Here is a 22706-nt window from a genome sequence, read left to right as displayed (position 1 = left end):
TCATTCAGCTGTATGAGAAAGCCGATTCCTTACCCCTCTTTTAATTTAATACTTCTATGGTTGTAACATACTAAACTTATAATTTCTGTTTGTGGAAATATATTTAGCGTCTGACCATTGGGTCTATTCTATACTTATCGAACACTAAAGTGATAAATAGTATCAAAGTTAGGGTTGGTTTGTATCAAAATATTAGCATTTATTGTAACAATTACACGAAGTTGGTTTTTATTGTTCCAATAAGTGCGATATTTTAACAGCAGCAAGATAGGTGCTGTTAAAATATAGCACTTATTGCAACAATAAAAACCAACTTCGTGTAATTGTTACAATAAGTGCTAATATTTTGATACAAACCTACCCTAAGTTTGATAATATTTATCACTTTAGCGGTCGATAAGTATAGAATAGACCCCATATCCGTTTACATTTATTGTAAGTATAATATATGTGCACTTATACGAACAGAAATCATAATATGTTTGGTATGTCACAATATGGCATAAAAACAGATGCAGATTCTGTAAATCGATGGTCTCAAAAAATCAACGATAAAGAAATCTTTCTTATAGGTATAGAAAAGGAGTCTAAACCTATTGAAATGATCACAAAAAAGGAGCACCTAATTTTCATACAAATTCTGAAGATATCCTTGTTTACTATTTCTTTCATATTACTAAATACAAAAAAGAAGTAATGCGGTGCATAAAATTTAAAATGTCTTATTGATCTAACAAATAAAACATTTGCACCCTTTTATGGCAGTTCTGTATCATTTCATAGCAAATACAAAATAAAATAATTGTTAATTTAAAAATGTTTTTAAAATATTACCATCTAGTGAATTATATATAAAGCTTTTTACCATCGAAGTAAAATGTAAAACAACAACGAGATGGTAATGTAAGTAAAAAAATATTTCATAGGTGGCAGTATTTCAAATATTTAAAAAGTAACTTGTCCTAGAAGACTTGCGCAGAATTTTGATTCGCAGCTATCTTCAGTGTGTATTTTTAATGGCGACGGCCAGTGACGGATAGTTCGGGTTAACGTAAACATCGCGGCTGATTATCGTGTAAATATGACGACCACGGGAATAATCCCGACGTATCAACGTTTTGTCAACGGCGTACCGGTCCCTTCGTTTTCCAGGCGGTCTTTCAGGCCCCGGGAGAAATATTTGATCTTGTTAGTGTTTTTGACATTTGGTGTTGTGTGTTTCGGGGCATTCTTCTTTCTGCCCGAGTTTCGAAGCTCGAGCAGTACCGTGAATAATAGTGTTTATAAAGTTTACCAGCACATGCAGAAGGCTGGCCCGGAGCTGCTCATTCCGGCTCCTCCGCACCAGAACGATCTGGGAGACGTGCCGAATCTCATACGTCACAACGACCACAAAGGTCTCGACCCACATTTCTTGGATGACAGAGATCGTTTGCAGGCCAAGATCGAAGAAGATCAAGCGTTGAAGGTACTGGAGAGGCCTAACATCGATATGCCGCCGTCAGTGCCTTCTCCTTCTTTGGAGGCTCCCAAAGAAAGTAATGCCCTTCTCGAGATGCCCTTAGTTGACAATGTAGGTGGTGAACAAATCGACGATGACATTATGGAGGCTTTCCCTGTTGTGACAGTGCCACCAGCCCCGAGCAACCATTATCCTGATGTGAATCGCGGAGAAGACAAAGATCCCATCGCCAGAGAAAGGCGTCTTAAGATTAAAGAGGTAAGTCATCTAAAATCAAACATTGTTCCACTTTCATGAAATAAATTATTATAAAATTAGTTGAACACGAACAGACTTCTACTATTTATATTCTACAGTCACTGTTATCAACAGCTGTATCTAAGACGATCATTTTTATCATTGTTTACAAACACAACAATCTTACCAACTTTTCTATGCCTACCTACAGCGACATCCCTAGGCAAATTGTCGCCCTTAGGCAGACATAATAATATTATAATACCACCCCCTTTCATTTTCAATCTTAAATGTTATGCGAAATTGTAAATTGTATACCTACCCACATATTTCACTATGTTAAAATAAACAGACAAATGTAACAAAAATCTTTTTAAAAAAATGACTTACCTACACAATAATAAATAATCTTCTGATGATTGGAGCTTTTCCACGAAATCGAATCAGAAACAGCTGTGGTTTTAGGTACGTGGAAGTCTGAGGCGCTGACAAGTATGGAGGCCCTCTTACGATGTTTTAAAACTAAAATATATTATGTACGTTATATTATAACGAAGCGCCCGTATCGCCTGTTTCGTGGAAAACCGCTACTACTTTCAAAAGTTGTAATGATCGTATTCGTTCCTTCATTTACGCCCTGTATATGTTGCCACCTCTAAGCAACGCATGATCTGGATAGATAGTTCATTGTGATCACGCACGCACACAAGGAGGGGAGGGGGGGGGGGTGGATTCCGGTCCATAAACGAAAAGAATACAAATCATTTAGGTATCACAAGTACTCATGACTGAGGATCGTGACGGTTGACCCCTCTCCTTTCGCCATTCTACGACACGCGAGGCCTGCGTCGGTGGAACTCATGAATTTGTGCAACCATCTGAGGCACCCAATGTTGCTTTAATATTCGTACGTGGTATGTCTAAATACAAGACAGTACGGATGGCACAAATGTACATTAACGATCCTAAAAGTAGTTATGACCACGGCCAAGGCCACGCGCGTAGTTATAGCTGCAGGCTTGATATTTACCGCTGCACTCAAGTGCGTGAGTATCTCGGTATGGGGAATATACGTGGAAAAGTGCGGGGATCCGCGGTTGAATCGACGAGAAGAAGTAGGCGGGGTAAATGGGGAAGTCAGTGTCCCCTGCTAGATTTCGTTTAAGACAGTACTTCAGTGAAACGGCAAATAATTTTCAACTATAGGTGCGACGAAATTTCGGCCTGGCTGGCAATCGGAGAGCGAAAGTCGAGATGTGAACACGTCAATTTGTTTGATGATGGCGACGGGGGAATAAATTCTTAAATCGCGTAAAGATAACTAAAAAACGTTACCCATTTACTTGAAAAAGAAACCATGACAATGAATTTATTATTATTATTAGTATTAGAACAATAAACATAACATTAAATGGACGTATGTTGACTTTTTATGACGAATTATGTTTTGTTCTGCACGCGTCATTTGCACAATCTTCACGTCACGTAGTCACGATCGTTTTAGACCGTGCCCCAGCTGAAGTATAGCCTTTTTTCAAAATGGAGATCCCCATATATTTACCGTGCTTTACCGTTGGTGTCTGTTTAATTTAATTGTGAAATATATAAGTAATTTAGTACTGAAGTACTGTATTAGTATTACAAACAGGACAGTAAATAAACATAAGTGTGTTGTTATCAACAATAATTAAAAATAAAATGCAATTAAATAAGTAAATAGACCTACGTCCTAAACATGCTATCAACGATACGACAGTCTACTTCTCTATTTACTGTAATTTTTGTATTGCAGAAAAATATAGAGTACCTATATGCTATAGAGCAGGGTTTCCCAAACTATGCACCTGAATAGGTGTTCCGCGACAATTTGGAAAGGTTATAGACACTTTTGCAATATTTTCTGAAAAAACCTAACCTAACCGATTTTTTTTTAAACGGTACATGTTCAAACACGCGCGTTAACATGATCTTACTCCCTACTTCAATTTTAGTTTGTCAATTTATGGATACGGCCGTATGTTGTAGCTTAACCACTGGGGAATAACAAAAGAAATGGCATATTTCAAAAAAACACTACCTTATTCTTAGGTCAATAATTATTATAAAGCAATCATTATTCGTAGTATGTTTATCACACATGAATGGTCAAAGACATAGCTTATAATTAGTATCTTTCGAATTATCTTCAAATGTGTTAATTTTGCCCATTTTTTGAATAATAAAATGCCTAATTCTTGTCAAATTTGGGATCACAGAGATTATCAATATAATTTTTTATCGTAAATATTTTACAAAAATAATCTCGTCATGGCTCTCGTGGTGCAGTGGCAGTCGCTGGCCTTCCACCCGAGAGTTCTGGGTTCGATTCCCGGTCATGACAAAAAACATTTATGTGTTTTTCTTAAAACCTGGGTGTCTGTGATTGTTCAAAAATACTAACAACCACCTTGTACGAAAAAGCAAGGACATGGTTATTAATCATTCTTAAAAAAAAAAAAAAAATTTAACACCGCTGTACATTCATGTACTGAAATATGACTATATTCTAAAACATTAGAGCGAGAGGTTTAAAAGAATACTATTTTATGTAATATAAACACTTTATGCAGTCATCAAATATTTAAAATAAATATAAAGGATAATAAGGCTTCAAAATTATATAAATAGATTATCTACAACATTTAAGGAATGTCCAGGATCATGGTTTGAAAATAAAAAAAAAACTCAATTTTGACCTACGACGAGCATGTCCCCCCTTAAGTATTAATTAGTCATTAATTTTTTGTTTTATTTTCATGTATATATTATATTATTTCATGTATATTATGAGTATTAATCTTTTGTATTTGTAATTGATAAAGCATTACTCGCAATTATTCAGACTCGATGCCGTCAACTATGCGGATGCCGGAATGCAGATATCGCTATAGAGACATAACTAGGATATTTGAAAGGAGTCACAGTCACCTCAACAATGACACGGTGAGCATGGAAATGAAGAAGCAGACGAACCTGCAATGTGACATGATTAGCAGTTAATATATTGAGTAGCGTTTCGTTCGACTCAGTCATGGCCCAGTCCGTTGCAGGCAACACACGCGCATTACACATTCATGCACACAAGTCTAAATTAACATCTTTATTTAATCAAATCAAATAAACGGATATCAAGTGTTAAATCATCATCATTTATGGCACTATAACCCTTGGTAAGTCTTGGCCTCGTTCAAAAACTTCCTCCGTTCTGGACGATCCAGCTCCCACACTCTCAAATTACTTTGACCGAGCATTTTTAAATTTTCCGTGGCACAGTCCAGCCATCTCAATTTCGGCTGCCCAGGTCTTCTCTTGCCATCGGGGGTTGCGTACATAGCCCGCTTCGCCGGTATATCTTCCGGAATTCTATGCACGTGGCCGATCCAGCGCAGTATCTGCATTTTCATATGCCACGTGATTTTTTCGCCCCCATAAAGTGTGTATTGCTCCTCATTATACCTTGACCTCCAAATGCCACTTTCTTGAACGTTTGATTCTTCTCAACACTCTCCTTTCAAAGATATCCATACTTCTCTCATCCTGTCTGCTGAGTGCCCAGTATTCAAGTGTTAAATAAAGATGTTAATTTAGACTTTTGTTCGTGAATGTGTAATGTGCGTGTTTTGAGCCAGTCATGACTGAGTTATGACTGAGTTGAGCCGGACGCTAAGCAATTTAAAGGTCCCTTTTTTGAATATAAATACTTCGATATTTTTTTCTATCAGTCTTGGAGTTTTACACTACACAGTGTGCATTCTTTATTGCTATATTTGTACATTATTTAGTATTGTATTTGCTCATTAATCTGTTTTGCTAATAATGTAAAAATTGCGATAACCCACAATGACCTTGCGAAAGATAAGTACTATTATAATAAAATCATACCCAACTTTATAATAATTCAACCACGATAGCGACTTTCAGCCAATTAAAGTAATTTTAATATGATGAACACGTCAGGATGTTCATTAGTTACTTGGGAACATTACAATAAAACCTGGCAATCATATTAAAACCGGTCTACGTAAGTATGGCTGAGTAAATCGAACATTTACAATCAATAATACCTAAATGATTTACGAATATAATCGTGGGTAGATAACCCGGATGACTTCCGTCGAGGTGCACGTAGATTACGTCGTATCTACCTGTTACGTCAGGATGTTCATTAGTTACTTGGGAACATTACAATAAAACCTGGCAATCATATTAAAACCGGTCTACGTAAGTATGGCTGAGTAAATCGAACATTTACAATCAATAATACCTAAATGATTTACGAATATAATCGTGGGTAGATAACCCGGATGACTTCCGTCGAGGTGCACGTAGATTACGTCGTATCTACCTGTTATTAGGTATACTAGAGATGAAGTGACACAGGTAATAAGTACCCACTCCAGCCCCATCCCGGGTTTATCTATTTACATTATTATAAGGGTCAAGTTCCCTTCGCACGTCGCGATCTGGATATTTTTAGCATGAAAGTCGGCGTTTTGTGATTAAAATCTAAACTAGGGCGAATATAATATTACGCACATACCTACCCAAGTATATGATACAAGAGATAATGCCAATTTAACAGTAGGTATAAGCAGTGGCTTAGGGTGGAGAAAGGCTGTTAATAAATAGTGCAGACTAAACTTAAATTCCTTGGACTGACCGGGTGACAAATGTTGAAGTTCTCAATCGAATGGGGAAGGACCGAGAAGTTCTACGTAGTATCAAAACCAGGAAACTACAGTACCTCGGCCACATTATGAGAGGGCAAAAATACAGCATTCCCCGACTTGTCATCCAATGAAAGATCAATGGGAAGCGTAGCAGAGGACGGCACCGCATTTCGTGGTTTAAAAACCTCCGTGATTGGTACGAGTGCAGCTCCACTGAACTGTTCCGGGTAGCAGACGATAAAGATAAGATCGCCTTGATGGTGGCCGACCTCCGCTAGGGGATGGCACAATAAGAAGAAGAAACTTTACTAGTCATAGGTATTTGTTTTCATTGAAATAAGACTTCAATTTACAGATGGTGTTGGTTAGTTTAGTTTTTTTAGTTTTAGTTAGTATCTAATTTTTCCACTTTTAATTAATAAATCTGGACCGGTTTCGTCCGCCTCAGAGGGGCATTTAAATAAAACAATAATACAATGCATTTCCACCATGAATTGACAGTTAACACAATAAAACAAATGATGAATCTAAGGAGGGATCGGAATTATTCCGTCCTCAAAAGCCGAATGACGGACCGTGGCAAACAGCTCCGTTCGGTCGGATCCCATCAGCAGGGAAATCCCATAGGACGTGTGCAGCGTCTTAGGCCCGTTTCAGACGGGACACCGGTGTTGCACTAGATATAATATAGGAGGTCTTTGTATTCGAATAAAAGGGTATTTGTATTATGGTTATGAACGCCCCAGAGCTAATGAGTCAACGCATAATTTCACGTTATTAATTAGAACATAAAACAGGCTGCGGTAGTAAAAACAAGTGTTTCGGCGGCTTGAGAATGTAGCGGCCGACGGAAAAGTGTACCGGACACGCGTTGACTCATTAGCTCTGGGGCGTTCATAAACATAATACAATGGCCCCTTTTATTCGAATACAATGGCCTCCTATATTATATCGAGCGCGACACCGGTATCCCGTCTGAAACGGGCATTAATGGATAAGTATTGTCAATAATTTCCAGATGCAAGAAGAAACCAAATTATTCTACTACAAAAAGCTACGAGGGTGGGTCAATAAGTCCTTAGAAAAGCCGACAGGTGGCGCGACTAGTACTGTAAGCGGTTTGTTTTCATGCAGCGGCACTACCGATTCAGTATGCTGCGAAGTTTCAATCAGATTGGTCGGGTTGTTGTGTGTTTCTCGTACATTTAAAAAAAAAATTTGCTTGTGGAAAATGGAAAAATGGAAAATGGAGAAAATTGAGTTTAGAGCTGTTATTAAACATTTTAATGTAAAAGGGTTAACAGCAAAGGAAATAAAAAATGAGTTGGATTTAGTTCACGGCATATCTGCTCCTTCACTTGCAACTATTTATAACTGGTTAAATGAATTTAAACGTGGTCGTACATCAACAAAGGATGAACCACGCTCAGGACGTCCTGTAGAGGTGACTACACCAGAAATGATCAATAAAATCCACGATATGGTGTTAAGTGACCGAAGATTAAAGTTGAGTGAGATAATTGAGGTTACAGGGATCTCAAAAGGTAGCGTCATTTCTATTTTACATGACAAATTGGGCATGAAAAAAATTTCTGCAAGATGGGTGCCGCGTTTGCTCACAGTCGACAATAAACGCAATAGGGTGGTGGCCTCTACAGCCCTGTTGTCGCTCATGCAACGCAATCCGGATGAATTTTTTCGTCGCTTTGTGACTGTAGATGAAACATGGATACACCACTATACTCCCGAGACGAAAGAACAGTCAAAGCAGTGGATTGCGAAAGGCGAACCATGTCCAAAGAAGGCGAAAACCGTAAAATCAGCCGGTAAGGTTATGGCTACTGTATTTTGGGATGCACGTGGAATTATTTTCGTTGACTATTTGGAAAAAGGAAAAACAATAACAGGGGATTATTATGCATCTTTATTGGACCAGCTAAAAAACAAAATTGAAGAAAAACGGCCTCATTTAAACAGGAAAAAAATCCTCTTTCATCAGGACAATGCCCGTGTTCACACATGTTTACGATCAATGGCTAAAATTGAAGAATTGAAGTTCGAATTGGTCGACCACCCACCGTATTCGCCAGATTTAGTCCCCAGTGACTTTTTCCTTTTCCCAAACTTAAAAAAATGGCTAAGTGGACAACGTTTTTTTTCAAATGAAGAAGTCATCGATCGGACAAATGCTTATTTTGAGGACCTTCCGAAAACTTATTTTTCTGACGGTTTAAAAAAAATTGAGAAACGTCTAACCAAGTGTATTGAGCTCCAAGGAGATTATGTTGAGAAATAAAAAAAAATACAAAAATAAAAACTGTTTTAATGCTTTTTTATAAGGAATTATTGACCCACCCTCGTACTTACGTTTTTTAAGCAAGCGATATTTTAGTATGATATCATTTTATGAATAATAACTATGGCCCGGATTTATATGCTAGTGCATGTTTTGTTAGGGTGTATGCACAGCTATGAGAGTTGCACATAAATCTGTTTTGAAAGACACAAATCCAAAAATAAAATTTTATTGTGCATAAAAATGTATATTTGAGACGTTAGAGCATATTTGAGATATTAGTGCATATTTCGTAAATAAATGCATATTTTAGAGCTTTTGAATGTATAATTTTAGTTTTTTTAAATCATTTTATCGAAATATAACTAAGTTAGGAAGGAAGATAGTTTAGATGCACTTGCATTTTTAATGCCATCTCCGAGCTGTGGATTAATCAGTGGAAAAGTGAAGTCAACTCGTGCACTATTATTTAAAGTTTGCCCAAGTGGACGTTGAGAGGTAGTTTTCCGCATATAAAGAAGATAATGACAGTTACCTATGCGGAAAAATTTAATGCCAGAGCATAATATTGAAAAAAATAATGTAATTTTTTTTCGGGCAAAAAACAGAAAATAGTATTTAGGAATAGTTAAGTGTGTCGTTTTTGTTTTTTAAGTTATGTTTGGTTACATTGCAATTAATATTCAATTATTTGTAGGTACTTGTGAAAAAACTATTTTGAAAATTGTAATTGATAACTTTATATTCTTTGTTTGTGTTTTTTGTTCTGATATCGTATTATGTTGAAAAATTATTAACTAGTTATTCGATTTTTTGTCAGTAATATTGGGTAAAGTGGGAATTTACAATTTTTCCCACAAAATGACAATTTTTAACTGCATATTTCTTCGGTTTTAGTGCATATTTTATTGATTTTAAGTGCATACGTGCATGCATATAACCATGTTTTTTGTTGCATACAAATCCGGGCCCTAATAATAACACTGAGTTACAGTATAAATAACCACAATTCAATAATAAATTGTATTACTTTGTAACTAGTAGGTACTATAAATAATATTGACAGTCTTATCTTGATATAAACCAAACCGTTGGATGACGTCCAAATTTCAGAAACATCGGTGTGTCAATGGTTTCGGACTCATTAGACATCTGTCATATTATCGGTAAGTGTTATGTTTTATTATACTAACCGGGATTCCGCAAGATTTCAACAGTTTTGTATAAAATAAACCTTTTTTGTTGTCCAAAGAAGATATGCTTGTTCCTGAATTAAAAAAACATTACTTACCACTTACATTGTAGTAACAAAGCCACCCTATCTAGGGCCTAGTGCTTGTAGGTTACATGTAAGTTGTACGTATGCAGTTCATCGTGGGACACTTATTCGTGCGCCGCAGTACGTGAAATATGAGTTCGTGTAACATTTTATCAAATGACGAGTTCTTCGTTGAACATTTCACCGTGGAATACATTTGTACGTATCCTACACAATGCGGCGATAGTTTGAAAATAGTACTGTTCCAATTAGATTAACCCTAACCTAACCTAACCTAACCTAGTAAAGACATCTCATAAAATTCGCCACATGTTGTAGCATACGTACAAATATAATCCACGGTGAAATGTTCAACGAAGAACTCGTCATTTGCTTAAATGTTACACGAACTCATATTTCACGTACTGCGGTGCACGAATAAGTGTCCTGCGGTAAAATGTTTACGTACAAGTTTCCGGATACGGTGCTTGTAACTTATCATATTTAACATTTTGTTTTGTGCTTTTTTCGAGAGATGTAGGTTCGATTGCTACCGAGCGTGTTACTTTTTTCAAAAAAGAATTTTTCTATTGGTTATAACTTATAGTAATATAAGTATTTTTTCCGAAGTGATTTCAAAATTATGTAAGTATATTTTACATATTATAGTGAACTTTACAAATTATTAATTTATGACGTTTACAACATGACATTTAAAACAAATAAATAGATACAAGGAAGTACAAAATGAGCTAAGTAGACACTATTTTAAGATTTTATAAAACAACGACCACCTAATACTCATTCTCACGTAGATAGAATATGTGGACATCTGAAGCGATTTGATTGGACAGAGTTATTGCCATCCCAATTAGCATCATCAATGACAGGTTAGTTCTGCACCTTGGGAGAACAGACGATAGTTATCAGTGACACATAGGTCAATATTTAATACCATGGGCTCCACATCGTGAAACGGGCTTCCAGGCAAGGATATTTGGCGGGCCCCCCTACCTATCGCTAAGGATAAAGGCAGTGTGACGTTCTAAAGTAGCGTTTTCTAAATGGTGTACGCGGTAAAATTAATGTGTAGGTATGTTTAGTGTTTTATTGTACATCCATTTGAATTATGGAGATGTCGAGTATTGATACACAATTAAAAATTGTATCGTAAAACCACATAACTTTAAATAATAGTATCATGTAAGGATAATAGCGCCGCAGGCGACTTTTTTTTACTATTAAACCAAATTTGTACTGCGTGTTTATCTCACTTATCTGGTCGACTAGCCTCACCGGGCCCCCAGGCTAGAGCCCTGTCAGCCCCTCCCTTGTGGGGGCCATGCTCAATACTACCAAGTATGGCAGAGTTATCATTTATACCGCTTGTAAGGCAGAAAAGAATGTTTAGGGTTTATAATTTGTAATGTTGGCATCGTGTAAAATAAATACATTTGAATAGTTTTCAATCACGAGACTACCAGATTGGTAAACACGTATGCTATGTACTTAACTAATTCTTTTTTAATAGATACCTAAGTAGTAATTACTAAATGTGATTTTGTTTTCATGATGCAATAGGTATTCATAATTATTGCATATCACACATATATTTTGGTAGAATATTTCATAAATTTCCTCATATTTCGATAATTAAAATACAATACCGGGAATAAAATCCCTGTTGGGTTACGTATATTCGTAAATAGTTGGTATCTGATTCATCACATTCCTGAATTGATTTATTACGCCGAGAGACAAAATGATAGAACAAATTTATTTAATCTCGATTACATTTCTGCGCAATAAAATGTTGTAATTTATTGTTAACATTAATTAATCATTGCATGCCTTATTAAATTTTATAGTAACACATTAGGGTTCGTACACATCTACAGACATCTAACGTGTCAGACAAGTAACGCAGCAGACACGACGTTTTCTATACTATTCACACTGTCACGTATTGTAACATGCACACTTTTTTAAGTGCGTACATAAATGAAACGGGAAATAATTTTCAACAGTAGGTGGAACGAAATTTCGCACTCGTAGCCAATCAGAGACCGACAGCTAGGCGTGAGCACGTGAATTTATTTTGTGATGGCGTCGGAGGAATATATTTTTAAATCGTCTAAAGATGACTAAAAAACGTTACGCATGTACTTTAAAAAGAAAACATGTCAATGAATATACTATTATTATTACTAAGTAATATAACAATAAACATAACATTAAATGGACGCATGTTGGATTTTTACGACAAATTATATTTCGTTCGACTCGCGTCATTTGCAAAATCCCGCGCATCGCCTAGTCACGATCTTTTTAGACCATGCCTCAGCTGAAGTATAGCCTTATTGGCAACCTCTGGACATTCATTTGTTTTTAGCAATCACGGTTGCGTTGTGTTATTTATTTTGATAGTCGTTACTGTCCATTCAGGTCCATATGCAACTGCACAACTCTTATATTTATGCATTCGAGTTCTTCAATCAGACTCTGCATCTCTTTTGATGTTGTCGGCCAATCTTCTTCAGGTGCCTCTCATGGTCTGATTGCCTAATAGACTAGAAAGGAACCAAAAAAAGGTTATTTGTTTCGTTTGGAATCTCATCAAAAGTGCCTGCAAAGAGCTTATGAGTGTCGTATTTGATTTTTTTCTGTTCCTCCTTCTTTCCTTGGGGTTTTCGGCTCATTGGAGAATACGTTTTCAAGAGATCATACTTTGAAGTGTACTATCAACGTATGAATGCGGACGCCAATCGAAAGGGTTGTGATCTACAATATAATATGGCAAATATTTTCGAATGAAATTTGGGATAAACTAGTAAATACTTATTAGACAATATGTTATTTTGAATAGTTACGTCAGTACCCATTATAATATGCATTAAACTTTGTCACGTAAACGAATATTCAGTCATTCAGCGCGCTTTGGGTTTCTTGCGTTTTATGGGCTGATCGATATTAACTCATGAACCAAATCTGGCTTCAAAATCTTAGTCTATTGCGGTTAGCTTTCGCATGTATATCTTGTTAATTTATTCCGTGGTGCCAACACAGACAAAACATTCTACACGAGATATATACTTAGGTACGTTACGTTAGCAGTTAAAAAAATCGGTACAAGTCGGTTTATAGGAAACCAGGCGGGAACGGCGCTAATTTTCATGGCTGAATTTGACAAAATTCATGAATTTAAGAATGAAAACGTAACCTAACATAAACTAACTTAACCCTAACCTAACAAATGATCCAGAATATCGGCTATTTTCAAAATTTAATTGCCACTGGCTTCCTGTTAACCAATAAAAACCGAAAAATCTATTGATAATGTAAAATAATTATGTAGGCTCTTGTCGTGTCTGCCACGTTTGATGTCTTTTTAGATATTATGAACGGGCCTTAAAATGTATAATATAGGTATTATTTTGTGCCACTGATTGAGCACCGCTCGTGTTAACAATGCATTAGTATTGCAAAGATTATTCCGTAATGAATGATTACTTATTAATTTTATTATAATTTAAACACTTATCTAAACATTGAGAACGTAACAATGTGTAAATAAGTTAGTAGGTAACTGAGTAAATACGAAACTATCAGTAATATCATAGAGAATTACATATTATTACTAGCTGACCCGGCAAACGTTGTTCTGCCATATAAATTATTTCTAGTCAGGGCTCGAAATGAACCGGAACGCACCGGAGCGCCGTTCCTATTCGTGAAATCGGTAAAATTTTCGCTCCGTCTCGTGGAATAGATAATTTGATCGTCTGAGCTGGATAGGCCATATAATAGAAAATCTAACACTTATTTTTATGAAAAAACACATAAACTTTGATAACTTCACTATGTAAAAATCTTCAGAAAACTGTCGAGCGCTCCGGTTCGTAAATTTTTCCATTTCGAGCGCTGTTTCTAGTGAATATTTTGGTTGTTTAATAAAAAATAACGAATGTATCGTAAGTGTGTGGGGATGGGATCTATGACAGAAAGAGGAATAGAGCGCTGTAGACGATGACCGCCGATAAAAACAAAAAAACATCAACCATTCATTTTCTCAATTCAAAATCAGTAATGATGTTCATAATGAATGAATTACCTGTGACAGGATCTCGTTGTTTAATGTTTATGCAATATCCGTCTTGTCCCTTCCAGAAAATTAGCGGATATTGGAGAGCGTCGTATGAACGGTGTGTGTCAGCGATGAACTCCAGATTATTGTTTCTTCTTCGAATCACGATTTCTCGCGTCGATGTGCGGTTGCCAACCATGATTCCAGCAATGTCGTCAACAACAGTCGCATTTAATCGACGTACGTGCTCTCCAGCTGGTGTTTTATCAGGATTGATGACAATAGCGTGATTGTCACTTTGCAATTCGTGCATGTGTGCTTTGAAGAATTTCAAAAATTCATTGTGCTCATTCAACAGGGCGTCCAGTTCGCCAACGATGCGCCTGGCATTAGGCGAATTGAGGCTATTGTAGCCGCAACGTGCATCCACATGATTGATGTCCTCACCGCCGCGCCGCGCCCATGAAGTAGATTTATAAAAATGTATGTGGTTCGTTTGGCATTGGCAGCAATGAGCCTACTTTGTGGTATACTTGGCCTTTGATTTTGAATGTAGAATAGAATTGTTGACGATTTGCCGCAGTATTGTGAACTATTTCTTTTGCTCCGGACGAAGTCATTTGGAAGCATGAATTGAATGTGCGAATGGACTTCAGGAACAGGTTTGAATCTGGAACCGTGCCGATGAGCAAGCCGTTCAATGGTTCTGGTGGTATTTCAATTTCTGGTAGTTGCACTTTTCCTGATGCGCAACATATCCCGGCTGACTCATGTTTGAATTTCAGCGCATGACAATGGGGACATTCTTTGTCCATTGCACCAATCAGCACTTTCGGATGAGCGGAATATTCAATATCTGGCTCGTACTCGAATGCGAGACGAAGGAACGAAGCGGATGTAAATGTTCGATGTACTTGTTGGCGTTGTCGGTCATTTGCTCTGCGTGTGTTAACTACAAACCGGCGCGCTTGGCTCCGTTCCAATTGTCGTTGTTGATTTCGTTAAGCTCGTGCCTCTTGTGATTGAGATGCACGCAATTGCGACATGCTTACACGCACGTTTTTGTTATCTTGTAGGATTTTCTCGTCTGTTCTTTCTGCTCTACTATTTCGCATGTGTGTTGCTTTATTCGTTTGACGGCCCAAATGGCCCCCCTTGCGTCTTTCTGGCATTGTGCACTGTAATACACGCACATAAAAATAGATAAATTAAAATAAATCGTACAAAATTTTGCACGCACTGCGTTGTGATATGCCGAATGAAATGTCAAAATGACGCGACGCTTCTCTTGAATTCTTCTCGGACGTAGCGCCATCTGTCATTCAACAACATAAATAATTTCGTTCTGTTTGAAATACGAACGACGGTTAAATTTGTTCATACAAAAATAAAAAATCGCGATTAAAAAATGGGAGGGTGGGGGTAGGAGAATGAAAATTTGGGGTTATAGGTATTTTTTATTCCAAATAATAAAAAAAATACAAAAAAAAAATTGTCAAAAAAATAAAAGAAAATTTTTCTGGATAGAGATACCCTAATCACCTAGCGATATGAAATATACTTGTTGACCTATTCTCATACCTAACAAATATACATAAAAAAAATTCATAAAAATCGGTCGAGCCATTTCGGAGGAGTTCGACCACAAACATCGTAGATCGTATATATAGAGATTACTACTTATTATAATGGTGATAACACCTTACTTACTTACGTATTTAAATCTTTGTTAATACTTATTACTAAGAGCGGAATGCACAATCTAAGATTTCGATCCTAAGGATAAGTCGCCGAAAAGCATGACTTAACTATAGACAATCCTGAGTATAGAGTTAAGGAATCCTTAACCATAGACTACTTTTGTCATGAACACGCCCCTTTCTGTATTACCATTTACCACTGACAGCTGCTGTCAAAATAAATTCGCATGTCTATAAAACAGTCCATACACTCAAATTCATTTAACAATGTATCTCAATATAAATATTGATAGTGTTAATTCGTTCGGCATGTACTTGCAGAATATTATTTTACTTTAATACGCCAGCCCGCAGAAATACAAGATGCCAGATGATAGAATGACACTTGACGCTGGTGTTACCATGTTAAAAAAACATCTTGCGGTGCCTGTGGAATCACGTATAGTGACTTATAACGGAAACATAAGAGTATTATAATTAAATATTAATATGTATTTATAAAATGCAGTTGTCATATTTTTGTCATCGTTTAACAATTATAAAATAATTTACCTAAACTATAGGAAAGAGAATTTTTAAATATGGTATTATTTTCTATAGAAATGATCTTAACTAAGGACATAGTGTTTTCTGCTAAGGATATTTTAGTTATGACAAATGTTTCTGCATTCCGCTCTAAGTATATTAAATAGGTTAGTATGCTTAGTAAAAGTCTGCCTACATGCTTAGTTCTGTCACGAAAAGTTTTGTAAAATAGCCATAATTCAACATACGAGTAATTTGAAGTTTCCTGTGTCTAGCTGGTATAGAGGCTTAGTAACGGTTGTTTTTTTTTTAACGAAGAATGTTTGTCAAACCGTTTGTCAAATCATTCGCATTACCGAGTTGATTATTTAGGTGTTTCACCCAATCACCTGTTTATTTACTATTGATTGAATATTTGCTCGTTATTAAACGGTAACACAAGGTCACAATGCAGTGAATTAAAACAGAAATTATCATCTCCATAAGGCCCGTTTCAGACGGAACACTGGTGTCGCGCTCGATATAATATAGCAGGCCTTTGTATACGAATAAAGGGGTATTTGTATTATGTTTATGAACGCCTCTGAGCTAATGAGTCAACGCGTGTCCGGTACACTTTTCCGTCGGCCGCTACATTATCAAGCCGCCGATACACTAGTTTTTATTACCGCAGCCAGTTTTATGTTCTAATTTCTGTATACCAGAGGTAAACTATTGTAACTCCAAAAATCGTGAAATGGGGTTATTGTTATATTGTTACTTCATTACTTATCCTGCATATGTGGTAAACAGCTGTAACTCATATTACTCTTATTATAAAAGTTAAAAATTAAAAATGTCATTGTATCTCCATAACTATTAGAGGTAAACAACAGTATGAAAACATACAATTCTTTTGATGAAACTTATAATCGAACTACAGCGGTAAACAAACAAAAAGGTTTTGATAAATAGATACATTTTATCTTTTTCCATTCACGAGTGCCACAAGTTGAAAGTTCCAAAAATCACAAATTCGTCTCCTGTGAAGTTGTCATTTTGGATTTACCGTAGTTTACTTCTGGTATACAGATTTATAATGCGAAATTATGCGTTAACTCATTAACTCACCACCGGACACTGGATCAAGACACCGGAGTCCCGTCTGAAACAGGCCTAAAGCTACATCTCATCAATGATAATTAAGTATTACTTAGATGTTAGTTTTAACGTAAATATTTGCACTTATATTACCAATATTAACAAAATATGATTAGTTATAGCTTAGTTTCGTCGTCGTAAAATATGGTACAGGTGGCTAAATTGGCCAGAATCCGTGGATGCAGGTTTTAATAGTTTTTTTTCTAATACATAATAATATATACTTACATATGTTTTCGAGGTGTATCGTGTAGGTGAAATGACTTATTCCACAGAACAGATTAATAAATAGACTTCCTATAGGCTATATACCAATACACCACATTTTGTCGCAGGGTTTTGAATGTGTGAGTGTCCTACAAAAATGAACCACACATTATCGACGTGCAATAGTGTGTGTTATACACTAATATTGAATGAGAGTCAGTGCATAAAAGAGAGCAGTTCTCAGTTTATCCCATATTATTCCACACTCGAGATCGCTTGCCTGTTTCTCCACACCCGTTAGGTATTTCAGTTCCCACTTTTTCTGAGTTTACTTATCGTATTCATTGAATAAAAAATGGTTTAATTAATAATTATCACGATGGCGCTGAACAAATTGAAACAAATAACGTAAGGCGGGGTTGATTTACTGCCGCATTAAGGCTTTTACATTCTCATTCTGATCTTCTAGCTCCGTAGTTTTTCGCTGCCACATCCGTCGAAGTTAAGGCTATAATACCTCAGTTGAGGCATGGTCTAACTAAAAAGATCGTGGCTAGGCGATGCGCGGATTGTGCAAATGACGCGAGCCGAACGAAATATAATATGTCATAAAAATTCAATATGCGTCCATTTAATGATATGTTTATTGTTATATTACTAATGCGTCAATTACATTGAGCTACTTTACGAGCTGTTTGTTGGCGAATTTAAAAGCGGGCGATTCAGCTACTGCGATTGTGATGATGACACACAAAACTTTCCATTCGCTGAGAAGCCTACAAGCTAGCGACTATTTTGACAGAACGTAGTTAGTTTTTTACCGGGAGGTCGCTACTACGCTCTACTGCGTAGACGCAGTATGCCCACACGCCGGCGTGTAGCGTGTAAAGTTTACCGGCTTTCAACTTTTCTCGGTAGATTGTTTACAATCTGCTTGTTAGCTTGTTCGATCATGACACTGGGCGACTTTACAGGCAGATTGTAAATTCGCCAACAAGCAGCTCAATGTCATTGACGCATAATAATAATAGTATATTCATTGACAAGTTTTCTTTTTCAAGTACATACGTAAAGTTTTTTAATCATCTTTACACGATTTAAGAATATATTCATCTGACGCCATGACAAAACAGATCGACGTGCGCACACCTCAACTGTCGAACTCCGATTGGCGACGAGTGCGAAATTTCGTCGCACCTACTATTAAAAATTATTTGCCGTTTCGCTGAAGTACGCTCTTAATCAATTCGTCGATCCAGCGCACAGGTGCCCCTTCAGTATCGCTGTGTGACTGCATTATTGTCCAGCAGCCATCCATTCCTACAGCGACATGTTCGGCGGTTCAGCTCATTACCATTAGCCCGGTGGCACATTGAAGATAGTCCCGAATATATTTGAAATTTGTTGCTTGTGACACCAGCTGTTTTTTTAAACTAAAATTACGGATTTAAGCTTTGTGCCGAGGTACCATTAAATTACATTATGTTTTGTGAACACCAACAAAATCACATCGAAATATTCGACGTGTTGCAGTCGGGCGAGTTTAGATGTGCGACGCGGCTAATATCAGATTTTCGACATCTCTTTCCTTATCTAAGTATGTAGTACTTAATATGTTGTTTATTTTACGGTATTTCCATGTTATACCCAATATGCACTTTCGCATGCTACTTTGCACTATGCTTACATTTTTTTTATCCTTTGGAGAGTTCCTGCTAAAGATGAAACACGTGTTTTAAAGAAAATAATGTCGATGTACCTATTAAATAAAAGAAATAATAATGTGTAAGTATATTTATTTAAATAAAGAAAAACGGTAGTTTCTATGTTCTAGAAAACGAAAAAAAATGACACGAAAGACAATAAAATAAAATTGTTTTCAGATACCTACTTTTTTTAAGATGACATTCAACGAAATAAATAATGCATGTAAATCTTTCACTTTGAATGTTTTTAGTTTGGATATCATTCACAGATTTAGTTGCGACCGGAATACCGGTTAGGTCAGTGTTAAAAAAACACTGTCATTTTAAATATAAAGTTCAATCACGTTGAGCAATATACATACCTACCAATATAAATACTTCACAAAGAAGCACAACGTTCGTACACGACTATAATACATACTTAGTATTTAAATCTACTTTCTACGCAGTGAAAGTATACGTAGCGAATTTAAGAAGACATCATCTCGGAATACCCGAGTACATCTCAAAACACGATATAGATACGTTAGTTAGTTAACTTTCTCACCTGTTTGTAATGAATCTAAATATACCAAAATTTTACTTCTTTTGGGGCGTTTGGTAGAGAGTGAAATTGAGAGCTGCGCGCGCACACCGTTACGAAAGTGCGTGACAATATGAAGTTAGCTGCGAATCCGTTAGCTGTATACAAACGCAAGTTTGATTGTAGAATTGTTCCGTTGCCTAGGAAACGAATTTATTATTGTCGGCCATTTGCAATTCCTTACATAAACAAACGATTAAACGTCAGAGTGACAGTTGTTAATTTAAAAATAAAAACAACGAGAAATAATTATATAATTTAGTACTTAATATAAGTTAAAGTGTATATAAACCAACGTCGCTCCAATAAGGGGCCCTTTTTCTTGAGTGTGTAACTTAACAAGATAATTAAGAGCTAATCGAAGAATCTAGGTTCACAAGTGTTGTTGAAGTTATACTTCTTTTGGCGTGTTTGGGAAAACAGATCTGAGTCTATTTTTGGCGTGTGACGAAGTTGCGCCCGTCGATGTAATACGTTTGGCGTGTGATGGAAGTTGCGCGCGCCGATGCAACATAATTTATTATTATGATTATATTCATTTCGGTCTCGAGGGGACATGCGCATGCGCATAGTTTCATTTAGTTAGTCATAAACAACCTTTTATAGGACTGTTTTTTTATATAGTTTATAACTAGCGGCCGTTTTATAAACTATGCATTTGCAAACTGCTAACCTGTGGCTACATTAATTGTGTTAAACTTTTCGCGCCTCCCTTTCTAACACTCCACGCCTCCCAGCTTGGAAATCTCTGTTATAGACTATAAAGGAAACAATAATTGAATTTACCCTATGCAATTCGTGAGCAGTAGAAGAAATTGCAATCTCCGCAATTGCAAGGTTAAGTTGTTCCACTATAATAACAAACTGGTTTTAAGTTATGTAGGTACTTTCTTTCGCAAGATTTTATGAATTCTTGCGTAGCCTCAGGTTTCCGCGTAACCCGATTGAGAATCATTGGCTTAAGGAAATGCGCTAAATGTTAATGGATAAAAAATACAATAATCGCATTACATAAAGTTTTTAGGCATATACAATAGTTACTAAATGATAATATTTGCGTATTTATTATATTAATAAAATATGTTCTATTTACTGACGAAATTATAGAGTTTATATTCTTAGGAAAATTATAGTAAACTTAATGGTCGTATCATATCCTTCTCGTGTGTAACATTAATTTGTCACATGTATGATTAATCGTCTCGTACCTACAAGTAAATTGAAATCATTAGCCATTCCGAATTCTTGCAATAATTTCCAAGGGCTAGGCAAGGTTTACTTTACATCTTTGGGGGCTTCCCTTTCTTACGGGCTTTCCTTCATTACTCCCGCCAGCCCGTCGCGAAACTGGATGAGGAATAAATTTCGCGCAGGGTTCTCCCGCCTAAGTGCTTTTTCCGGAAGGAAGAAAATGATGGATTGTACCTCGGAAGGTGGGCGGGCTGGGCTTATGGGGGTGCGTGTCTGTCTGCGGTCTTTTCAAGTCGGCTGTCATTCTGCTCGGTTTGAGTGGTCGTTTGTCGTCTCTCTTCAAAAGATTCCATATATGTTATACTTACTCTCTTGGATGACATGTGGCGCAGGTGTGTGCAAACTGTCGATCGCGAAGCAAAAATTAACATAATTACCTACTTATAAATTGATTAGCGTATTCAAATAACAGCGGATTACCGAAAATTGATTGTATTTTACAACGTTTTTATTAGCTCGTATTCTTGTTTGTCCGGTGGTTGTTTGTCCAGTACAAATCTTGCAATCAATTTTTAACTAACTTCCCGACTAGCTAGACATTTAAAACTTTTAGAATATATCAGAACACGATGCCAATGCATTCTTTTATTACTTTTAGCCATCTTTAAGCAGAATTGAATTCATTTTCAGTTAATTCTGTTTTGTATGGAAAGTTATTTCGGAAGAAATCCGTAAACCAATCCACTATTATTGGTTGCTAAGGGGATGGTCCTAGCGACTAAATTATTAATATATACGTGCGTTACTATGGAAATCAAAATGACATTTCAGTATTCTATATTTGTTTGTTTGTTTGTTTATTTTTTATTTACTTCATATCAAGTAGGTACACGTTTGAGCATATTGAGCATAATAATTCAACAGAAAATTTTAAAACGTTGTATATAATTATCGTACCTAACCTAACCTAACCTGCTGTTATATTATATATTTTTGCTGACAATCCAGTTGGCAAGTATCAAGCACTTTTTACGTCATATTGCAATCTCTTAATTTTTATATGAGCGTTCCCGTTTTTAATATCCGCCGGATTGTGAGAAATCTGCAAGGAAACTGATTAAAAATATATTGTTAATTTAATTAACAGCTTGGCAAGTTGTTCTATAAACACGGCAAACTAGTTTTGTCTTCGCGGAACTTGTTTAAATGCTGCATATCATACTTATTATTATTATTTTGCTAGTTTTCAATCGTTCGATATTAATTTCTTGTTTAATCTTTGCAATACAATAAAAGTGTAATATTTCGTTAGTATAGGTACTACATAGTTATCTTTTTTTAAATCTCGGATTGCTTTCGAATTTAGCGAATGTTAAATAGAGTGATTTACATTTTTTTGATTTATTTCCTAATTCATTTTAATAGTAGTGATTGAATAAGGTAGAGTGCAGTAGACGCCTCTGGGTATAAAGAGGTTCTCTCGACTCTACGCAACCTCTGTAAGTGGATCAATGACCAAAGCCCAGATTAGTGAGATTTACCGCAATTTGTCCACCGACATTCGATAGAAGACAACACCATAGAAGATACAATATTATATAATATATC

The 22706-nt window shown here is 36.3% G+C and overlaps 1 protein-coding gene across 8 annotated transcripts in view; it reads left to right on the top strand.

The window, feature by feature from the left end:
* The first annotated feature begins 1028 nt into the window (after nucleotides 1-1028).
* The window catches only part of LOC147078852 (mannosyl-oligosaccharide alpha-1,2-mannosidase IA-like), a 607020-nt gene continuing 585342 nt past the window's right edge, over nucleotides 1029-22706 (top strand). For all 8 annotated transcript variants that reach the window (XR_015071153.1, XR_015071155.1, XR_015071154.1 and 5 more), the window contains exon 1: nucleotides 1029-1720. Coding sequence is in view for 5 of the 8 variants with exons in the window: in XM_085950259.1 (XP_085806385.1) it covers nucleotides 1082-1720 (639 nt within the window). In the remaining 3 variants the exon portion in view is untranslated. The remainder of the gene's footprint in view (nucleotides 1721-22706) is intronic.

This window comes from Rhyacophila brunnea, unplaced genomic scaffold (genome assembly GCF_057557595.1).
Source record: "Rhyacophila brunnea isolate RB1 unplaced genomic scaffold, BYU_Rbru_1.0 scaffold_10, whole genome shotgun sequence".
NCBI lineage: Eukaryota > Metazoa > Arthropoda > Insecta > Trichoptera > Rhyacophilidae > Rhyacophila > Rhyacophila brunnea.
This window is presented reverse-complemented; position numbering and strand designations above follow the sequence as displayed.